At 38.5% G+C, this 18,676-nt stretch overlaps 1 protein-coding gene across 15 annotated transcripts in view; it reads right to left on the bottom strand.

Annotated features, from left to right (window-relative positions):
- Nucleotides 1-10,006: 10,006 nt before the first annotated feature.
- Nucleotides 10,007-18,676, bottom strand: part of pax2a (paired box 2a) — a 33,171-nt gene continuing 24,501 nt past the window's right edge. For 5 of the 15 annotated variants that reach the window (XM_077236812.1, XM_077236811.1, XM_077236821.1 and 2 more), the window contains 4 exons: nt 18,021-18,230; nt 15,818-15,919; nt 13,041-13,127; nt 12,442-12,694 (listed from right to left, as the gene is read on the bottom strand). In XM_077236812.1, the coding sequence (XP_077092927.1) occupies nt 12,573-12,694; nt 13,041-13,127; nt 15,818-15,919; nt 18,021-18,230 (521 nt within the window). In that variant the 3' untranslated portion in view covers nt 12,442-12,572. Of the gene's footprint in view, nt 12,714-13,040; nt 13,128-15,817; nt 15,920-18,020; nt 18,231-18,676 lie in introns of all 15 variants that reach the window. The other 10 variants (XM_077236820.1, XM_077236822.1, XM_077236818.1 and 7 more) reach the window with 4 other exon arrangements.

An 18,676-nucleotide genomic window follows, 5' to 3' on the forward strand; every position in this document is an offset into this window, starting at 1 on the left:
TTCTTTCAGTAAAAAACAATAAATATTATAGCAATGAATGACATGCAGATTGAATTATGTAATTTAACCCACATACGCCATATTGTTTTATACTTCTAGGCCTTTTTATTTGGTGTCTTCCAAATTTCCCATGCCAGTTTATTTGTTCATCCATTTACCAGTCACTTAAAGTCAATCTGATATGCGCCCTCCGTCAGCAATCCCCACGCTCAAGGCCTCAGTGCTTCGCATTTAGTTACTGACACACTCATCCACCGGCTCTTTACCTTACCTAAGAAAACAAGTCAACTTTAAACACGGCAAGTGAGCTGCAGTCAGGAGCGCACTTCAGCAAAGACAGTTTACCTAAGCACCTTCTTTCTTCTCGGTTAGTTTCTCTATTTCATTTGTCAGATTCACTCAGCTTGCATGCCTCTGTTGTCTATCAGGTTTACTGAAGGTGTGATAAATAGCATTTTTTTCCCCCAGCAGAGTGGACTGTAGAGGAGCCAGAATTCAACTGGGCCTAATGTGCTGACCTGAGACTCAGATTGGAGAGGCCGTGGGTGATCACTCATCATTTGATCTGCGATAAGGAATTTTGGTTAAGTTCCAGTGAAGTTAGAGTTCAGACCGATCTCAACATCAGACTCTCTGTGATGAGAACTCCACTGGAAATTACTGTGTTACTGTGTTAAACTCATAAATGACTTGATCCCGTGCTGTTGTTTTCCTGATAATCTCTATGTAGCCGATTATAATAACGTCTTCTGCATATGGCAAAGATAAACCATAAGACAGTCTCATGTGGTGCTTCCATATTGGACACCTGCAATAAATAGACTCCACTGTTTGGCAGATCAGTCCTCAATCTTTTCATCTAAGAAACGGCTATGGAAGACCATCCAAGGTACCTGGGCTTTCATTCTGCTGGTGGAAAAAGCGTCAAATTTCACTTCCTGCTGGTTGAGATGGGGTGTTCCACAGATGCCTGAGTCCCAGCGCCTTCGGCTAGAGAAAGGGCCCCATCAATAATTCAGGCTCTGATCAGACTTTCCACAATGGGGAAGAACAAACTTTTGGCTTGACGGCAACCACGTCACACTGATAGTATTTCCCATGCTTAGATAGCTTTGCATTGACCATATGGACATCATAATTACCAATGGGACGAGGCAACAGTTTCTGATCACCAGGCCAAAAATCACACAACAACCTTAATTAGTTTGGGCTGCTTCAGAGCCCATCCTGGACTAATATGGTGCTGTAATGATGTTTTCTGATAGGCAAGATACCATAGGTACTAATTAATTCTAATCCAATTTTGGAAATGGGCACAGCGAAAAAGAAAATGTGAGACGAGATATTGCAGCTGGATTGTCAAGCTGTGATCTACCTTGAATTTTGTTTATGGATTTAGCATTTTATCTGAGATTTGACAGTCAATTTGCCATTTAGCTGTTTCTTTCAGTCACATATATGAAAAACTAAATGCGATATTTGCAATTTTCTACCAATTTCTACAGTTTTATACATGTAAATGTGAACGCAGGTGTGATGTTTTGAATCGCAAACAATTTACTCTTATGATCGTGTTCTTTTTTAATGAGTCAATCAGATTTGCAAAACAGCTTCAGTTGTGCTCAAGTTAACGGTTTGAGTCAGAATCACTCGTGAATCATTCACTCCCCAACTATATGTCAGATTCGAAATTAGCTTTGAACTATTATTGTGATGTTCATATAACAATGTGTAGTTAAAGATGCATTCACACAGTTTTGTTGTAGTATATGCATAAATTGTATTCTATAAACGTTTTATTTTATTTTACTCGCTAGACTTTTTAAATGGAACGCAAGAACAATGCAAATGAAAAAAATTGACAAATATTACATAAGTATAAACTTTAAATTTCAAACTCTATTAAAGTCAAGTAAACCGTCTGTAATAAAATAAGAACAAATCAAACTACAAGCAATAGCACAAATAAACGCAATTGAACAGATTAGGTACAGAAATTGAATAAATTAATCAATTGTAAAATATCACTGCATAGTCTTCACTGTATTAATTAAATATTGCTGAATCCTTATTAAAGTTACTAAAGTTATTCAGTCAAAAGCATTGTGATTTTTTGCACAGACAGCAGCAGGAATATTAGGCTGTTGTCACTTTAAGGTATAATGCACAGATCCAATAAAATTTAGATACACATGCGTTTTATTTCTCGACTGTTTACATTCACTTAACACATAACTGACTATGTTTACTAGGATGCTCGCCAAGACAGGCATTTTGACATAATTTGGTGTGAAATTGTCAGTTCAATCGCAAGAAGACGTGAAAGAGAGCTCAATCCAGTATTCACAAGCTGTCAGACGCGACTTTCTGGCCGTGTGTTCCGGACAGTGTGCGCACAGTGCGCATGAGGTAACCTTTCGCATCTTCTTGCGCTTGAATGTTTGAATTGGCAAGGCTTAAAAACGCATGCAAATGATAAACTTTTTTTCTGACGACGAGGCACTGGCCTGGCCCGACAGTCCTGTCAACAAGCCATGCCTGTGCTCTCTCTTTCTCTCATAGTGAGTGTGCATGTGTGAGAGAAAGCGACCAGGCATTGGCTAATTAAAGACATTTTTGTCGCATCTCGTGAAATGTGGTTGCATATGCGAGTGATTTACTCGCATTGTAGAGGATTGCAGTTTACTATGTGTTAAACAGATAACCACAAGGTGCATATATTGTAAATAGCCACTCAGCTCAGTTTTCTATCTAATTTTCAACTTCTTATTATGACAGCCCCTCTGCTTCCATGACCTCATGGAATACTTTTTCATCTATCCATTGTTTCATGAATACTGCATATTCAGACATACTTCTCAATTGACTTGCTGCTTTTCACATACTATATATAATAGAGAAGTGTGCATACCACTATGTGAATATTTCCTGCTGTTTACCAGAGCTGTAAATAATCATGAAATTGAAACAATCAACATGTATCCACCATAAAGACATTTTCGGTCCATATGGAAGTGGATGTACATATATAACGAATCAGAGGCTATTTTCCAATAAAAGAGTTATTTATAGTATTCAAAACGATGGGGTGGGATTCTATTCTATTAACCTGAGTGCAGATTTAAAGGATCTGTTTATGGAGAGGAAATGACAAGAAATGGGGTTGACAGGCCTGGAGTGAGACAGTTAAATGCCCCTCGCTGCTTTGGATAATTAATAAATAAAGCACCAGGGGAGCCCTGCCATGCCTTTCTCTATGACAGGGGCTGTCTCCAGTGCGCTAAAGCATTAAATGACCAATTTCTGTCAGACTAACTTCCACCATGCACTCTCTCTTTCTTTCTCCCTCTCTCACTTGCTCTTTTTCTCCCTTCTCTCCGTGGCTTCCTCCTCCGGCTCTCTCTCTCTTCTCCAAAGTAAGCTACTTTGCTCTCTTTGCACTGAGTTTTTCAGCGACTGATGGCTCTAGTTCATTTCTGCTGAATTAATTGGTCCCTGAATGAATTCTGTTGACAGGGCAATTCATCATGTGTTTGGCCTGACAGTGACTGGGTGTTGGGGAGGGGGTGGTGGTATAGTCAGGAACACTGAGCCAGGGGGAGGTTGGGGTTAGGAGGGACGATGGGGGTTGGTGCTTCTTCACTTTCTCTCTTTTTTCTGTCTCTGTCTTGCTCTCTTTCTCTACTCAGACTCTTAACGGGCGAGATGAGCCTCGGTGTAGAGTCTGGAGGACCGTAAAGGGGGGATTGTGTGTTGTTTTAGCCTCTTTCTCGAACATTGAGGGTGCCCTGGGGTTGCAAACACACAAACCCCTTAGGTAGGGTCTTTGTCGGCTTTCAGAAGATATCCACTTGATTGGATGGTCGGGTCAAAGGAAAACTCTGCTCTAGGCGCTCGGTTTTCTCATCTCCTTACAGGCTAGGTGACATAATCGCACGGAGAAGCAGATTGCGGTAGTGCTTAATTACATAATGTGGCACACAATGGCCATTAGAAGCGATCGTTTAGCTGTTGAGAGAAAATGAGATTTGGCTGCCGCTGGAAGTGGCCAGATTTGGAGGGAGAGGGTCTCCGATCAGAGGGGCTTCTGTAAGATTCCTGTGCTAATAATACAACTAATAAAACCACCCCATTGCTTGGTGCAAAGGCCGAACCTGGTAGCTCTCAGTGCCACCCACACGTCGCTTTTTACAAAGCTAAATCAATCAGTGCTTGCTCATTAGGACACTCACCAACTTATGTAACCGTCTCTTGGATGAGTTCACACAGCTTGGGAAAGAATGACCTCATAATCACAGCGCAGCCATCAAGACAGCGTCTGAGCACCAAAGCCACTGTGCTTGCAACAGAGATGATGCTGGGAATTTTTTTGTTTTGTCCCATTATTGCCACAGTGAAGAAATACAATGTTAAATATATATTGAAAGGTTAGGTTAATTAAAAGTTGGATATATAGTACATCCTATACAGGTCCTTCTCAAAAAATTAGCATATTGTGATAAAGTTAATTATTTTCCATAATGTAATGATAAAAATTAAACTTTCATATATTTTAGATTCATTTCACACCACCTGAAATATTTCAGGTCTTTTATTGTTTTAATACTGATGATTTTGGCATACAGCTCATGAAAACCCAAAATATCTCCAAAAATTAGCATATTTCATCCGACCAATAAAAGAAGTGTTTTTAATACAAAAAAAGTCAACCTTCAAATAATTATGTTCAGTTATGCACTCAATACTTGGTCGGGAATCCTTTTGCAGAAATGACTGCTTCAATGCGGTGTGGCATGGACGCAAACAGCCTGTGGCACTGCTGAGGTGTTATGGAGGACCAGTATGCTTCGATAGCGGCCTTAAGCTCATCCAGAGTGTTGGGTCTTGCGTCTCTCAACTTTCTCTTCACCATATCCCACAGGTTCTCTATGGGGTTCAGGTCAGGAGAGTTGGCAGGCCAATTGAGCACAGTAATACCATGGTCAGTAAACCATTTACCAGTGGTTTTGGCCCTGTGAGCAGGTGCCAGGTCGTGCTGAAAAATGAAATCTTCATCTCCATAAAGCTTTTCAGCAGATGGAAGCATGAAGTGGTCCAAAATCTCCTGATAGCTAGCTGCATTGACCCTGCCCTTGATAAAACACAGTGGACCAACACCAGCAGCTGACATGGCACCCCAGACCATCACTGACTGTGGGTACTTGACACTGTACTTCAGGCATTTGGGCAATTCCTTCTCCCCAGTCTTCCATCAAAATTTGCTTTCATCCGAAAAAAGTACTTTGGACCACTGAGGAACAGTCCAGTGCTGCTTCTCTGTAGCCCAGGTCAGGCGCTTCTGCCGCTGTTTCTGGTTCAAAAGTGGCTTGACCTGGGGAATGCGGCCCCTGTAGCCCATTTCCTGCACACGCCTGTGCACGGTGGCTCTGGATGTTTCTACTCCAGACTCGGTCTACTGCTTCCGCAGGTCCCCCAAGGTCTGGAATCGGTCCTTCTCCACAATCTTCCTCAGGGTCCGGTCACCTCTTCTCGTTGTGCAGCGTTTTTTGCCACACTTTTTCCTTCCCACAGACTTCCCACTGAGGTGCCTTGATACAGCACTCTGGGAACAGCCTATTTGTTCAGAAATTTCTTTCTGTGTCTTACCCTCTTGCTTGAGGGTGTCAATGATGGCCTTCTGGACAGCAGTCAGGTCGGCAGTCTTACCCATGATTGCGGTTTTTAGTAATGAAACAGGCTGGGAGTTTTTAAAAGCCTCAGGAATCTTTTGCAGGTGTTTGGAGTTAATTAGTTGATTCAGATGATTAGGTTAATAGCTCGTTTAGAGACCCTTTTCATGATATGCTAATTTTTTGAGATAGGCATTTTGGGTTTTCATGAGCTGTATGCCAAAATCATCAGTATTAAGTATTAATACATCATCAGTATTACTGAAATATTTCAGTTGGTGTGCAATGAATCTAAAATATATGAAAGTTTAATTTTTATCATTACATTATGGAAAATAATGAACTTTATCATAATATGCTAATTTTTTGAGAAGGACCTGTATACCTGCTACATCCAGTTAAAGTCCCTTTCAAGGAAAGTCTGTTCTTTATTTGTAATGCCACAGGCAGCTTTTTCGGGAATCCAAGATCAAGTCCTATCTACTTGAATGGGGGAATCCTGAAATCTCAAAAAGTCACATTATTTAAATTAATTTCAAGTCAGAAACAATAACTTTTAAATTGTCCCATAAATTGTGTTTCTTATGTTTGAATAACATTTAAAAAGCTTATATTTCCGGCCAGATCCGTCAATGCTTATGTGCTAAGCACGCTGACTGTTCTTATTGCAACTAACGGCAGCTGCAGTGACACGATGACTTTACCAATCACCGATTGGCTCTTTTATTTAGAAGTCGGGACTTTGCACTTTCTCCCTATTTATAAGTAATATAAGTGCTCCATCTTTGCACATTTGAAGTCTTTGCTACAGCATACACTCACCTAAAGCAATATATAGCAAATCTCGGCTGCATAATTGTTTATATTGTCGCAAAATGTAAACTGTTTTATCACACAGCTATAAAGTTACATCCAACTTTATCCACATACTGTACAGTACTGTACAGTACACTCATGTCAAGTCGATATATAGCAAATCTCAACTGCTTCATTTTCTGTTGTTGTTGCAAAATGTAACTATATTATCACCAATCTATGAAGCTGGATATATAAGTATGTCCAACTATATCCTCATGCATATACTCACATAGGGTGATACTATAGCATATCTCAACTGCTTGATTGCTTGTATTGTAAATGTAAACTTTATTATCGCCCAGCCCTAATTTGCTAAATGTAACTATAAAGCATATTAAGATACTAAGATATTATAAACACTAATACAGTGCCTGGTAGATTACTTACAAATTGTAGTCAGTTACTGATTCCAAATTACATGACAAAAATTGTAGTTAGTAATGTAAAGTAAATTAATTTTCAGTAATGTATTCTGGCTACTTTGTGATTACTTTTTAGATTACTTTTGACCAAACTCATTTCTTACATTGATTTGAATAGCATAATCTTGTACTGATATAAAAATACAAAGAGGAAAAAAAAAAGTCCATTCTTTGTTACGACATGTAGTGCATTAAGTATTACATTAGTCAGGGTTTCCCAGACTGGGGTTCATGATGGACCTGCTGGGGTTTGTGAGTTTAATGAAAAGCTATTAATTAAATCATAAAAAAATAATAATAATAAAATGAAAACAATTAAAATAAAGCATTTACAAAATGACAAAAAATTGTGTTTACCCACATGTCATGTGACCATTAATCAGGGAACGTGAACTTCATTTTATTACTATTATTGACATATAATTTTATTATTGACATATTTATTAACTTAAACTATAAGGGCTTACTTCAAGTAAATATATTAAGGCAAAAAAATTCAGCTGAGAAAAAGTTGGGGAATCTCTGCATTGCATGTAAATATGAAATGATGTGAATTTGTACATTTTTAAGAGTTGGAAATACAAAAGCCTTCCAAAGACAGTAATACATGGTTAAATAACTCACTGAGTGATAATTTAAATAATAATTGTGTTAATCAGGAGCTGATTAAATATGCAATGTTCTTAAAAGAGTAAAATGATTTCTGTTAAACCAGTGATCAAATGTCGTGTGAGTCTCAGTTTTCAGTGATAGTCACATGACTAGTGGCTGGTCTGTGTGTGCAATTCTACCTGGAATACCTTCTGAACATATTTAAGCAGTAGGCTTTTATTAACAATTATACAGATATGGTACAAGGCTCTCATGACAAGATGCAAAACCATCCAGAAGACACTCACAGATGTTTCTGATAGGAACAGGGCATGTAAAAAGAAGTTTAAAAAAAAAAATACAGGGAGAGCAAATGTAAGTCTTGTCAGATCTAGTAACTTGTATGCAAGTTTTTTTTTTAAAAATTATTATTTATTTTAATGGCAAAAGATTTGCAGCCTGTGTTTCCATAAAATTACTTTGAAATCTGGAGAAATTACTGGCAGCCCAAAGTATTTTTTTTCATGCTCCGATTTATTCATATCATAGATGTTTTAAGTAACATGAAAAATCAGTTCTTGTCATCTCACAAACTACACTTGACTTGATGATATACAGTACCTAAGAAATACTCCATTCCCAGACATTGTAGAAAATTTCATAATTAGCATTGTCCCTAATGAGGTGTGTTTGATTGACAGCCCCAGGTTGGCCTTTCCCCTCCCCAGCATCAAATATGACAGCAGTGATGATGACGAGCACATAGACGGCTGACAGGACTTAACAGCGAGTGCTGTCCAGTGCAACTCCTCTGGTGCTCCTTCTCTCTCCAGTGTGACACCCCATGACAGATGATGCCGTTTTCTCCCCATTCAAGCCTCAGAAAACATCCGACATTTTCCCATTTCTTATGAATAATGTGTCTACAAATCTTTATTGTTTGTAGGAAATTTACATAGAACTACATGGACACATTTTCCGTGCGATTACCAATGTGACTAATGCTTGATGAGATGCAGGCGATGTCACGCTGGCCTGTTTCTTGGAAACGTGTATGTTTCTATGTCAGTGATCAGGTTAGTCTTGTAAAACAAGTGTAATACAGTCATACTGCAGTTCTGGGGTTGTCAGATAATTGGAATAGTGCTTACATGTGCGTTTCTGTAGCATACATAGAGTTAGGACTGAGAGTTGCTAAATTTACTGAGTTCAAGTTCATAATACTGTGAGAATGTGTTAAAGGTTAAAAAAAAATCGTATAATTTCACAAGTTCCCAAAAAATTGCACAGTATCATTAATAATAATGCATTAAAATCAATTAGAGTATTGTAAACATTCAGAATATATAAACTGCAAGGTCACTTTCACTTTACCATAATAGTTCACCTTGAAATACATTTGAGAATGAGACTGCATTTGTTTGTATAGTTGTCTCCAGTAGTACTGAGCTCGGGCCCCTTGCAGTGTTTGAGAAGCCGAGAGGATGACAGGTGCTTTTTGTAATGCCTTGCTGATGAGAGCCAATCAGCTGATTCCATTTTGCTGCCACACACGTCCCCCCCCCCCCCCCCCCCCCACCACCACCCCCATCTCCCCTGTTGTCATCTGGCATGCTAAAGTAAAGATGAGCCTGATTGACAGATGCATCCGGGTTCACAGTTTATTGGTTCCAGCAAAAGAAGCAGATATGCCAATTTAGACAGGGGAGTGACAAAAAAGTTTCCATCTAAATGGAATAATTTTACCACTGGGAATTCTCAGCTGGGGGAAGAACAGAGGCAGCCCTTTTTCGTTATTTTAACAAGGGCTGAATGACAAACATATACGACAGTAAGAGGCTGACAGAACAGCAGCTTTTGATGCTTCACAGGGGAGCCATGAAATAAACAATAGGCAGAAAAATTGAATTACAGCAGGGTAGGATTGTCTGCTCGGGCTGGAGAAGAGCTGCTGCAGGCACCAGTCAGCTGCGGAGGGAACCCAATGCATCATTAAATAGTCCACACTGTTTTACACCCTCACTGTGACGACTGCTCTCTGCTTCCGCTCCTCCACGCTTCCTTTTACTTGCTTACACTTTCACTCTCGCTAAGACTCTCTTTGCTTTCTTTCTTCCTCGCTTGAACTTCTTTTATGTTTGCATCTCACTGTCTCTTTCAGCCTTAAGCGTCCTCTTGTGTCCGCTTTGCAATGGAATAAAAGGCCATATTGATTTTTGGGTTTGTTATTAGATATGAATATGAAGCAATATGTGTGTGTGTTTGTGTGTGTGTGTGTGTGTGTGTGTGTGTATATATATGCTTGTTTAAAAACACTCAGTATACATTTATTTACTGGACACTAACAGATGCGATATTTTCATAACTAGCAATTATTCAAACCGAATGTCTCACAGTTTGGAGTATCCTTGAACTCTGAATGACTCTTTCATGAAAGGGTTAATAATCACCACTACTGTCACAGGCTGACATACAAAAAATTTATTTCTCATATGCACAAAAAAAAGAAGAGAGAACTGGACAGAGGTTGGAATAAAGTGATGGCTAAGGCCATGTTGCCTTTTGTTACATATTATCATCAGAAACTCTTTTTATGCTTGCAACAAATTTTGTTTGTAGTACATATTTTGAATTATTTTAATGAAAGGAGAACCATCTCCCCTTCCTGCTGCTGTGGGCTTGTTTTAAAAAGAAGAATTATGTCAAGAACATGTTTCCAAAAGCCACAAACAAATGTAGATTGCAGTGAGTTAGAATATCTTCGTTCTGTGCGGGACTGTAGTTTAACTCCATAGCTGAAATTATATTTAAAAAAAAGGAAGACCGAAATAATATTTTTTGTATTGTGTGAAATAAAACTTGTGGTTACTCTGTGTGTACATGTACAGTTGTATTTGTCATTGTTTTTTTCCTTTGCATGCTATGAATTTTGAATCATCTGGTCTTGTAGCAAAATAACATTAACTTAATTTTGCGACAAAAAAGCTTCAGAATTCTGAGTCTTGTGTTTAACTCCATCTTGACTTGTACAGGAAGGTTCAAAGTACAAAAACAATCCACAAAACAATGCATGTGAAATGTATTTGTTCATTTCTACAGGCTTATCCTCTATACAGGATTTGGGGATCATTTAAAATGAAAGGTAAAATTGAACGCAGTAATAAAGGAGAATACAGAATACCATTTTACTTGATTTGCATAGAGACTTAAACAGAATGAACAAGTTAAGTAAATGTGAACCGAAACAAAACATACAAACAGCCGCACATGTGGTGATAGCATCTGAAACCCACCGAACGACGCAGGTCGGGTTTCAAACTTTTTGTTGTGCGTCTCTGCAAAGCACAACACATTGAAGACACAAATGTAATGTCAATCTTTTTTTTTTTCAATTGTCATATCTACAAATGGAATCAGTAAATTAGTACGATACTGCAATGGTGAAATGTAGATGATCTTATATACATAGAAGAATTGTTTTCACATTATACACAAATCATTCTACAAAGCAGCAGTTTGTTGCAAATGACATACCTTTAAGTAACAGAATTCACCTTTTCTGTGTACATTGCTGTGGGCCTAAGATGGATCTTGTCCTTTTTGTTCAACATTACCACATACAATCAGTTTTGACTACTATTAAAACATAATACTGTTTTATTGACAGATACAGCAAATAAAATATTAAATATTAAACTAAGTCTTTGGCAAACGTGGTATAAAGTACATTCACTTTACATTTCCAGGAGCGTATGTATGGACCCTTTCCATTTCTATCCTCGGTTAACATTTGGTGAAACGTTTGTTCGACCACACAGAGGGCTTACATGCATGTCTACCTCTCAGGACCATAGCCAAACCATAAAAAAATGAAATTAAAAAAAGCTGTAAGGCATTTGTTGAACTTGTTGTACAATTGACTGCTAATGAATACTTTGGTACTGAGCCAGTCAGAGTCGTTCTGTCTCAGTTACACGTTACAAAAATGGTTCTTTTAGTTTAAGGAATCATTAATGATCCACACGGAAGGACAAAAAAAGCCATATACTAGTTTTGTAATATATAGCAAGTGGTTTTTTTTTGTCCAATGTTGCTGTTTTTTTTTGTCAATTGGAGTAGACCTTTTTGCTAATATATAATCTGGCAAACTTACGAAGATAATTGCAATTCATTTGTACTTATAAATCCAGTAATGCAAAATAGTGCAAACGAGAAAAGAGCGGCACCGATCATGATGAAAAAATAGGAATATCCTGAAAAGGTATGACACACACAAATGCACACACGCACACAAACCATCAGCTAAACCAAAACAATAATTTAATAAACGGTTTTCTTTTCAGGTCATTTACAGCAACAGTTAACTTCTTCAGTGTCTGACCTGTTTTTATCTTTTTTTTCTGTTTTCTGTACCCCGTTTTGATTGTGTATCACAGAAAATGTTAAATCAAGTAGGTAATTTCATACCACGAGTCAGAGATGGCTTCTAAGACTGTTACACTTGTCTGTTTGACAGAAAATGGAGCAATTCCGCATCTTTCTGCTCAGTTGACACGTCGCTGTTCTGTCCGTGAGAGGTAAGACACTAGTGAAATGGTGTAGGACATGGGCAAATTACTTTAAAGGCCTCAGGCAACCTTGTGTGTGTGATCTGTTAGTGATACTAAATACAGTATGTAAAGGAATGTATTGATTGATTTAAAGAGAGAACAAAACAAAAACAACAACAACACATCAATTGTTACTTCGTATTTCTTCACACGGTTCGTCTTGTTTTATATCTTGTATAATATATATATTTTTGTAGAATCTTTCAAAGTCTTTCAGGAAATAGTTCAGTCATTGTTCAGCGATTTAGAGAATGAGAGCCTTAGTGTTGATGTTGCGTGAGGGTGGGGGGTGGGGTGGGGTAGGGGGGTAGTCGATGTCTGAGGGGGGGGGCCCGCTGTTGCTTGACCCTCCTAATCCGATCTCGGCCCCATGAAACTGAAGACTGCGTAGCCATCTTCAATCCCTCTGACCTTAGCGCCATTCAGACTGGTACGATATGGAGGCTGTGGCCATGGTCCTGCAGTTTGATTGGGTTGCCATGGTAACTAGTGGCGGTCATAGGCAGTGGCAGCAGTGGGAGGGGCGGAGCCCCGGGATGCGGCACTATAATAATAAGGGGAACCTGGAAGTTAACAGAAGAGCGGAGCGTTTGAAACCATAGCAAGAGCAACACTTATGCCCACTCCCAATGATTTTGCTTAAAATAGAATCAAACTATTCTATTACGTTCTGAAACCTTGGCACGCACAAAAACACTTGCGAAGGGCTTATGTGCGTCTTAATTTAGAGATGCAGTGTGTTATGACCTTGCTAATCAAAAAGAGAAATAAAACTGTAGCAAGTTAAGTAAAGCTGTATGCAAATAATGTCATTGTAAAATGTGATTATATTAATCCCACTTTAAAGCAACTAATCCCATAAGGGATAAGCAAAAAGGGTTAATACTCACTTAATAACGCGGGGTTGCTGAACCGCCAAGCTTCATTGTAAGTTGTGTACTGCGGGTGAGAGTAAGGATTTCCTGAAAAGTCGCTTCCTAAAATCAAACACAAATGACAGGTTAGCAATAAAAAAAATGGTGTATCTTAAAGCATATTCAGTAGAAGTTAAGCTAAACAGTCAGAATTTGCGGTATAATGCCCTCTTTTATCGCTGAGGAATTTATATTGAAAGTAAATGTTGCCAATTTATGGATAATTGAAACGCATCTTATAATTTCTAGTGCTGTCAAATCGATTTATCGCAATTAATCGGATCTAACTCAAAAGTTTTTGTTTATATAATATATATGTGTGTACGTGTCTCTCTGTGTGTGTAAGTGTGTGTGTGTGTGTATATATATATATATATATATATATATATATACACAATACATACACCCATGTATGCATATATACAGTATATGTATGTATATTATATAAGCAAAAAATGTTATGTTGGATGTGATTAATCGCGATTTATCAATTTGAGAGAACTAATAATTTCATAAAAGCACTTAAATTAATTATTTTGTTAATTTTGTAAAGCTGTTCAAATATTTTGTTGTTGTTTTAGAGTTTTAGGGATTATAACAAGTTGGCAACAAAAAAACAACATTTTAATTGTTTACATTTTATGGCTTTACTATTGAAACTGTGAGTTGTTTAACACAGATTTGCCCCCTTGTATTTGCCTCACTGAACACTGAAAAACAATTGGTGTAGGATTTACTTTTATTATGTAAAATTTTTACTCGTAAATTGCTTGTAAATCTCACAAATAATTACAAGAAACAGCAAGCAACACATTAAATTAAATGGGAAAATTCGTAAGAGTGAAATAGAATTTTCATGTTCTCCAATAACGGAAATACATTTTTTTGAGTTTAATCTAGATTGCGGAGGAGGGACAAGTAAATGAATTTTGTGATAATCACCATTATCCCACTAATGCTGTAGATTGAGCTCAACTGAATTACAGTTACGCTGTCCTTGAAATATTGCATCACATTAGTTCAACACATCAGAACTAAAGGAACTGGCATTGTTTCGCCGCTCTAAATAGCAGATGGCTCGCCCTGTCCTCTTTCCTACGCCCTGGTGCTCAGCCATTTTGGCTGAATTTGTTACATTAATCCTGAGCTGGGGTTTGAATTTTCTTTTCTTTGATTTGCGCTCTTAAGATTCTCTTTTCTTTGGCCGCACCAAAGCCCCGCTTCAAAAAACCTCCCCAATGGATTCGTTCTCGCGCACACTCGCCCCTTTTTATGCGGCCGAATTCGACTTTCAGGAAGCGGCCCTGTCCATGTCAGTGAGCAATGCTGTTGGTCCCCCACGTTTCTTTCTTTTATGAGACAATAAAGGCCGGGTTTTATATGAAGCTGGTGAGGAATGGCTTTTGCTTTAACAGTGTTTGGGGTCTGTCACTAAATCTTAGTCGTTCGAGGGCCAGATGAATGGAAGTGCACACAAAACCCTTGGCTCTAGGATTTAAGAGGATTTCTCAGCCTGTGTGACCAATGAAAATGAATCTTTGATGAAAACATATTTGATGTACCTGTAAAGATATGTTTGCCCAGCAAATGAATCCTGTCACTGAATTAAATTTGCCCCTGCGAACCATTCATGTTTGTGGGCCGTGGAAGCCCAAGACAGACTTGAATCTATCTGAGGCACTCAACAGTGACCGAGAGAAGAATCCCTCTCTGTGCCTGATGTAAAATATTTGTTTTCCAATTTTCGCACACTGCGTGTTTGTGCTCACAAGTCCGACTTTGAGCGCTGATGTTATCCCCTGGCTCCGCGTAAAATCGCATTTACACTTTTCCAACTTCTATGCGGCATCTCTCAGGCTGTCCGTTTGCATACGGATGTGTGTGTTTGTGCTGTTTGGGGAGAGGGCACCGTTCTTGCTGCCAGATTGCATCCTGTCCTGACAGTGAAACTTAAGTCAGGTCCCTCTGAGAGATAGTGATTTAAATATTTACAGGCCTTCCCGCCCGCTGTTTTGTGACCCTTAACTGTTTGCTGTGAACCTGAACTGCAGGTTAAGTAGAGGGGAAAAGAGATACGCTCTGCAGCGCTGGAGGCTGGGGTGGAGAAAGCTGTGTTTATCGATGGCCAGTGAGAGCGTCGAATGGTTGGGGAGAGGGAGGGAGGGAGGGGCGTAATGAGCACTGGAACTCGAGTGGAACTGAGAGGAACTGTCCTATATCCCGCACTTATGTCCCTGATCACTTATTGAGAGGCGCTAATTTTCTCCTCAGCAGCCGATAAGCTGAAGCTCCTACTCGGGTTATTGACGACCCGAGATCGAAATCCACACTGCCTGTCCTTGTCTTTAGTTAGACTGCAATTCTGGCTCCTCATCCTCCTCATTATTCTTATCCTCAATAATATTATGCTTCTCATTCATATTATCCTGTTTAATAAATATTAGCATCACCAGAAATGTCACGGGCAATATGCATGTAGCTATTGTGTCACTTCTCTTTAACTCTCATTCTTAAAATGTTACCTGGCATTCTACACTAATATATTAAAACATACAAAAGCAAGTTTTGGGCTAGTGATAATTGAATATTAATGCACAATTTTTTATTTTTTTTCAGATGCAGAAGAGCAAATTCAGGTTGGCTTTGCATGACCTCAGGTTTCCTGAAAATGATCAATTGCACAGGACCATTCCCTGAAAATTTTACGAGCTCTCTTAAAATTTACGTCCTCGTAAAATAGTAATTAAACTTACCAGGGACCATTCCAGCAAGTGTAGAGGTGGGGTAGCTGCCCTGCCCAGTGGGGGGAACGTGAGGTGGGTACCCTGGTAGGGTTGTGCTTGCCATGTCTCGACCTGTAAAGAAAGTCAAATTTGTAAGCGCACAATTACACACACACACAAAATAATAATAATAATAATAATAATAATAATAATTCAATGGGCTATAAATTACCTAATGGTGTTGATGCCCCCTTATGATTATCCAAAAAATCTTTAGAATAAAATAATAATAATAATAAAAGAACTTGGTTTTACTATTACAATTTTTAAGTGTACTGCTGAACTGTAACAAATGAAGGAAGTTAGGCAGAATTCAACATTTTTAGATCATACAAATTCTAGATATATAGGGGCATTAGAGTTACTTTTTAATATGATGTAAAAAAAAAAAAAAGATGAATACCACAAATTTTGGCACATTAAAATGTATGATGTATAGAAGTGCCCTAAGCATTAAACTATTTAAAGTGTTACATGCACATCAATAACAATAATACATATTTGTTTTTTAAGCACAAGCCTGTAACCATTTTCACTGAAAATCTAAGAAATCAGCTCAAGCTTTTTTGTTGTTGACAAAAAACTAGAAAACCCACATGCCAAGCATGCACTGGGTAAAGTTCACCTTTCCTTAAATTCACAACCTGAAAAACTGTTGACCCTGCAGAAGCTAAAACACCTCCACTGCTTTTTTTTCTCTTCTAGGTCACTCAGCCTTTTAACTTCCTTTATTACACAGAGTGGCGCTGCTGGCCTGTTTTGACTGAAGTGTTTTAAATTGCTCGACAGAGAGAAGCACAGAATGCCCTCGGCCTGCTGGTGGCATTGCTACTGCTAAAAAGCCCAAAACATCACGAGAGTGCAGAGCGCGCAGTGCCTCCATATTCAGTTCTGTAATTGGAGGTAATGGCTAGCAATCCTGCTGGATGTACTGGCTCAAACTGTAGAGCACGTATGCCTTTGTCAGTCCCCGACTGGACCCTCATGAGGTCCTGCATCATTGTTTGAAAGGGTACCATTAAGGGTCCGGGGGGGTGGGGGGGTGTAGCATTCCCCCAGTCCAACAAGAGTGCTGGCAGTCAAACAGGCACACCAGGATGGTAAGCGATGTGAAAACTTGTTTTAGCGTGATATTGTGCTTTTTGTTCAATTAAAAGGAACTGAAGGCAAATTATAGCCATATTGTTGTCTTGTTTATGGTCATTATCTAAAACACATGAATGAAATGTGCGCTTATAGAGTATCACAAGAGACACAATCCCACTCACACGTTCACAAGCATGTTGGAAATACTAATGCACAGACTTCTAATCATATATATATATGTATATATATATATATATATATATAGTAAATAAGTATAATCACAGAACTAGAGACTAGAAAAGTGTTAGCAGTGTTTCTCAGGACAGTACAGGACAGACGCCGTCTCTAGAAGCGCCATGGAATGTGCCCCAGTAGATAAAAAATTTGTAAAAAAATAAAATATTAAATATATATATACATATAGTTCAGGGTCGGTAAGGTTTTTGAAAGAGGTCTCTTTGGTATCTCTAAGGTCTCTTACGCTCACCAAGGCTACACTTTATTTGATCAAAAATACAGTAAAATAGTAATATGTGTAATTTTATTACAACTTAAATTAACTATTTTCGATTGTAATTAATTTATGTATATATATATATATATATAATGTATAATTTATTAATATGATGGCAAAGCTGTATTTTCATAATTTTTACTCCAGTCTTCAGTCACATGATCATTCAGAAATCATTCTAATATGTTGATTTGGTGCTCAAGATCACTGTTGATCACATGATTCTTTAATGATTAAAAAGTTCAAAACAACAACATTTATTTGAAATAGATTTTTTTTAACAATGTAAAAGAATGTCACTTTTAATTAGTTTAATTTAATTATAATTTTAATTGAATAAACTTTTTAAAAAAATATCTTACTCTCCTCAAAGGTAGTGTAACGCTTAAAATTAGTTAAAGAGTGTTTTTTTTCTTCCTTTGATAATATGTAGGGCACCAAATGACCTTGGACGGCTATTGGTGCCCTCTCAAAAAGAAACAGATGCATGACGCCTCTGGCTGTTTCCCCATTTACCAGCACAAGTTTCTAATCTTTCTTTTCTTTTCTTTTCTTTTTTTTGTAGGGCTGTACCTGCTATAATAGGCTGGCTTGTATACTGGCTGTAGCTGGGGGCATGATGGGCATAGGCACCGTAGCAGGGGGTGGAGGCATCTACTGACACGCTGGGCTGGAGGGGCAACAGTTCCGCTAGACCCGAGACTGCCAGTGAGGAAGGGGTGAAAGGAGCCAGGGAAGCCTCATGCGGCTCCTGCTTAACACACGCGGAGGATGAATGTGACTCTGCCAGGTGGAGAAAAACAACAAAAAAAGCCACACACATACAATCAGACAATGCACAATCACTCGCACTCAGCAAAAAAAAAAAAAAAAAATGAATCATGACAGATGGAAGTTCTGAATGGAAGCAGTAAAAGAAGAGGAAAATGAAGTTTGGCTGACAGTGTTGTGATGCTACATTGCGTTTAGGAGGAAAAGAAGGATTTATGAGAAGTGCCGTGGTGTTCTGACTCAGTTCCTCTGGTGTGTTCAGGAGTTTTAACAGAGCCTCCAGAGGCACACGCTCAGAAAACAACATTTCTACACGCACGAGGGGATTTGGTCATGGTAAGCCAGGAAATGTTACTGTGTGCTTGTGCGATGTGTGGGTTTTATGTGCAAAGACCCATCCATAAATAATTACATCAAAGATGCTTTAAAACTTTTGCCACACATATTTTTGGGCTACA

This window comes from Siphateles boraxobius, unplaced genomic scaffold (assembly GCF_051911475.1).
Source record: "Siphateles boraxobius isolate OS27281-9 unplaced genomic scaffold, OSU_SipBor_1 20, whole genome shotgun sequence".
NCBI lineage: Eukaryota > Metazoa > Chordata > Actinopteri > Cypriniformes > Leuciscidae > Siphateles > Siphateles boraxobius.